Source organism: Camelina sativa, chromosome 19 (genome assembly GCF_000633955.1).
Source record: "Camelina sativa cultivar DH55 chromosome 19, Cs, whole genome shotgun sequence".
Lineage (NCBI taxonomy): Eukaryota > Viridiplantae > Streptophyta > Magnoliopsida > Brassicales > Brassicaceae > Camelina > Camelina sativa.
Window position 1 is genome coordinate 13,634,805 of NC_025703.1, and position 3,241 is coordinate 13,638,045.

General features: G+C 34.8%; 1 protein-coding gene across 1 annotated transcript in view; it reads left to right on the forward strand.

Moving 5' to 3' along the window:
• LOC104766272 (ribonucleoside-diphosphate reductase small chain A) overlaps positions 1,152-3,241 on the forward strand; it is a gene marked incomplete in the record, with an annotated part of 3,690 nt that continues 1,600 nt past the window's right edge. Inside the window, 7 exon segments of the mRNA XM_010490128.2 lie at positions 1,152-1,492; positions 1,780-1,940; positions 2,066-2,114; positions 2,481-2,607; positions 2,726-2,791; positions 2,900-3,016; positions 3,137-3,241. Of these exon segments, the coding sequence (XP_010488430.1) occupies positions 1,330-1,492; positions 1,780-1,940; positions 2,066-2,114; positions 2,481-2,607; positions 2,726-2,791; positions 2,900-3,016; positions 3,137-3,241 (788 nt within the window).

Here is a 3,241-nt window from a genome sequence, read left to right on the forward strand (position 1 = left end):
GTAATCGATGTTTTTGAGTGAAAGAAATTAGAGCTTTAGGCTATCTAAAAAGGTAAAACCTGGATGCTATATTTATATACAAAATTTTGTACACAATGGTCAAGTTGACGATATTGAGTTTCTGTTTTAAAGATATTCTCCCATAAATTCAAATATCTTAATTTCCTATTCTATTGAATGTGTAGAAAAAAAAGTGAATCATCATTCTGTATTTTTCCATATTTGTAGTTATATTTAAATGTTATTTGCTAAAATATCAATAATATGAGATTTCAATCCTACTAAACTAATCCCCATATTACGGTTTGTGATTAATGTTCCCTGTTAATAGTTATTGTAGTTACTAATTATTAGGGATACTGATTTGGTTGTGATATTGATTTGAGATGTAAATATAGAGGATGTTTAGGCTGATTCGTTGATTTGGATGATGATTAAGTCGGATTAAATAGCAGATATTGATTGTAGTTTAATTGTTTGGTATTATATGGAATGAGATTGATATTGATGATAGTTAAGGCAATTCGCTTTTTATAGGAATTTTAATTCAATTATATATTCCTTAACTAATATTATCTTTTTGATTCTGGTCGGTTTAATCCTTTTGTTTTTTCTTTTGCATACAACCAAGGTGATTGGATAAGGGACTATATATTCGACAGTCAATCTAGCAAAACAGGATCCGAATATGATTAAACCGGGTCGGTTAGGATCCGCGTCTTTTATACCCATTTGATTACCTTTTTGGCCTTAATTTTTTTTTTCTCTTCTTCTTTACTTAATCCGTAAGGGTAATATGTGAAATTTTTTATAAAAGTTTTTTTTTTCTGTTTTTGTACTTCCCAATTAATAGTATCCATAATATTCTTACTATTACTAGATTGTATTGAATATTGAATAGTGTTCCAACACCGTATAGTGAGGCGATGATGAACACGAACTAAAATCTAAAAATGTCAAACACTAGATGGCCAACAATATTGTGACAGTAGAATAGTCATTGTACAATGTTTTGTTAGTAAAATAGTGGACAAGTTCTTATTTACGTGGCTTCCACTAAATATCCTTTTTTGTTTTTGTTTTTGTGTGGTTAACAAGATAAGTATTTTTTTTCATTATTCAACCGTTGCCTTGAAAATCACGTCGGAAGATCACGAGGAGGCGTATAGACAAAACCAATTTTTTTTTTTTTTGTCGGTTTCCAAGGGTTTTTGTTTAGGGTTTTCAGTTTCTTTTTTCCCTATCAATCTGCAGTATACCTAATCCTCTGTTTCTCCACATTAAAAAAAAAAGGACCCTTGAAATTGAGAGAGGAATTAGTTAGTGATAATGGGTTCGTTGAAGGATGGTCAAAGAAGAGACATGGAGGAAGAAGAAGATGAATCGAAAGAGCCGCTTTTGATGGCGCAGAACCAGAGGTTTACTATGTTTCCCGTTAGGTACAAATCGATTTGGGAGATGTATAAGAAGGCTGAGGCTAGTTTCTGGACTGGTTCGTTTCTCTATTCCCCCCCCCCCCCCCCNCCCCCCCCCCCCCTAGAATTCGGATTATGCTTATAGTTGCAGTTTGATATATATATGCAAAGCTTCTTCTTTTAGTTGTTATGGGATTGTAATATCTTTCATTTGCGTTACCTGGTTATATAGAATAGATGTGGTGGATGGAGTTTGTTACTTTGATTTTTGTTTTGTGATTCTGAATTTTATGTGTAGTGTTCTGTTTTCTGTTAATATCAGTATCAATTCTGGTTTTTTTTACTTTTTGTGGATGGATTGTAGCTGAAGAGGTTGATCTTTCAACTGATGTGCAACAATGGGAAGCCTTGTCGGTATCGGAGAAACACTTTATTAGTCATGTTCTGGCGTTTTTCGCAGCATCAGATGGGATTGTTTTGGAGAATTTGGCTGCTAGATTCTTGAATGATGTCCAAGTTCCGGAGGTGAGGAGTGTAGAAAAATCTGTCCTTTAGAGATTAATTTTACTCTTCTTGTTGACTTACTTGATAATCTTGAAGACAACACTTGCTGTTTGATTTTGAGACAGTCAATTCTCTGAATTTTTCAGGCTCGCGCTTTCTATGGTTTTCAAATCGCCATGGAGAATATTCATTCGGGTATGGCTTTGTTAGTGGAAGCGTTAAGTAGTCTAGATTGTTTTTGTATAAATCTGCAAAATTTCGAAAGTGTTTAGTTTTTACTTGCTTCTATAAGTTGTGAACGTTGTAAGATTCTATTTAGTCATGATGAGTATAGAAGAAAATAAAGTATTAACTGAGGTCAGGGTGAATGAACACAAACATCTTAGGATCAAGCCATAAGACTGGAAAGTTGTAACCAGTAATCAAGAGGGGCTTGAAGCTTGATAGGTTTTGTTGTTTCTAGCTTTAATATCCCACAATAGGGGACTATGATTTTGTCAAATATTTCTCTCTACCGTGTAATTCTGATTCAAGATATATTTTTCTTGTGACATATATCAGAGATGTACAGCTTACTTCTGGAGACATATATAAAGGATCCAAAGGAGAAGGATAGATTGTTCAATGCTATTGAGACCATTCCTTGTATTTCCAAGAAGGCACAATGGTGTTTAGATTGGATTCAAAGGTACAAAACTGTGGTTTGAGTTAATATGGTCGGATTTATTATCCTCTATTTGGTTGAAGAAACACTTTTGCTTGTCTCTTATTGTAATATCTGACTGTGTACCTACCATTGTCTGTAGTCCTATGTCATTTGCTGTGAGACTGGTTGCGTTTGCATGTGTAGAAGGAATATTCTTCTCAGGAAGGTATACTTCTTCAGCTGTTGTATAACATCCTCCTTGGAATGATTGGCATAGAGAACATATCGTATATATGTCAGCTCTTGTGTATAAGCATTCATGTGTTTTGGGCAGCTTCTGTGCCATCTTCTGGCTTAAGAAGAGGGGTCTTATGCCTGGTTTGACCTTCTCAAACGAGCTTATATCGAGAGACGAGGGGCTCCACTGTGACTTTGCTTGTCTCTTGTACAGGTAAAACCCAATGTGGCTTACTGTTACTATAAGTCAAAATGTTACAAACTCTGTCTCACATTACACTGTTTTGTGAACAATAGGTCTGTATCCATTTACTGATTATCATACTTTGTGCAGTTTGATGCAAAAGCAGCTTCCGTTGGAGAAAGTTTATCAGATTGTTCATGAGGCAGTAGAAATCGAGACAGAGTTTGTCTGCAAGGCTCTTCCATGTGATCTGAT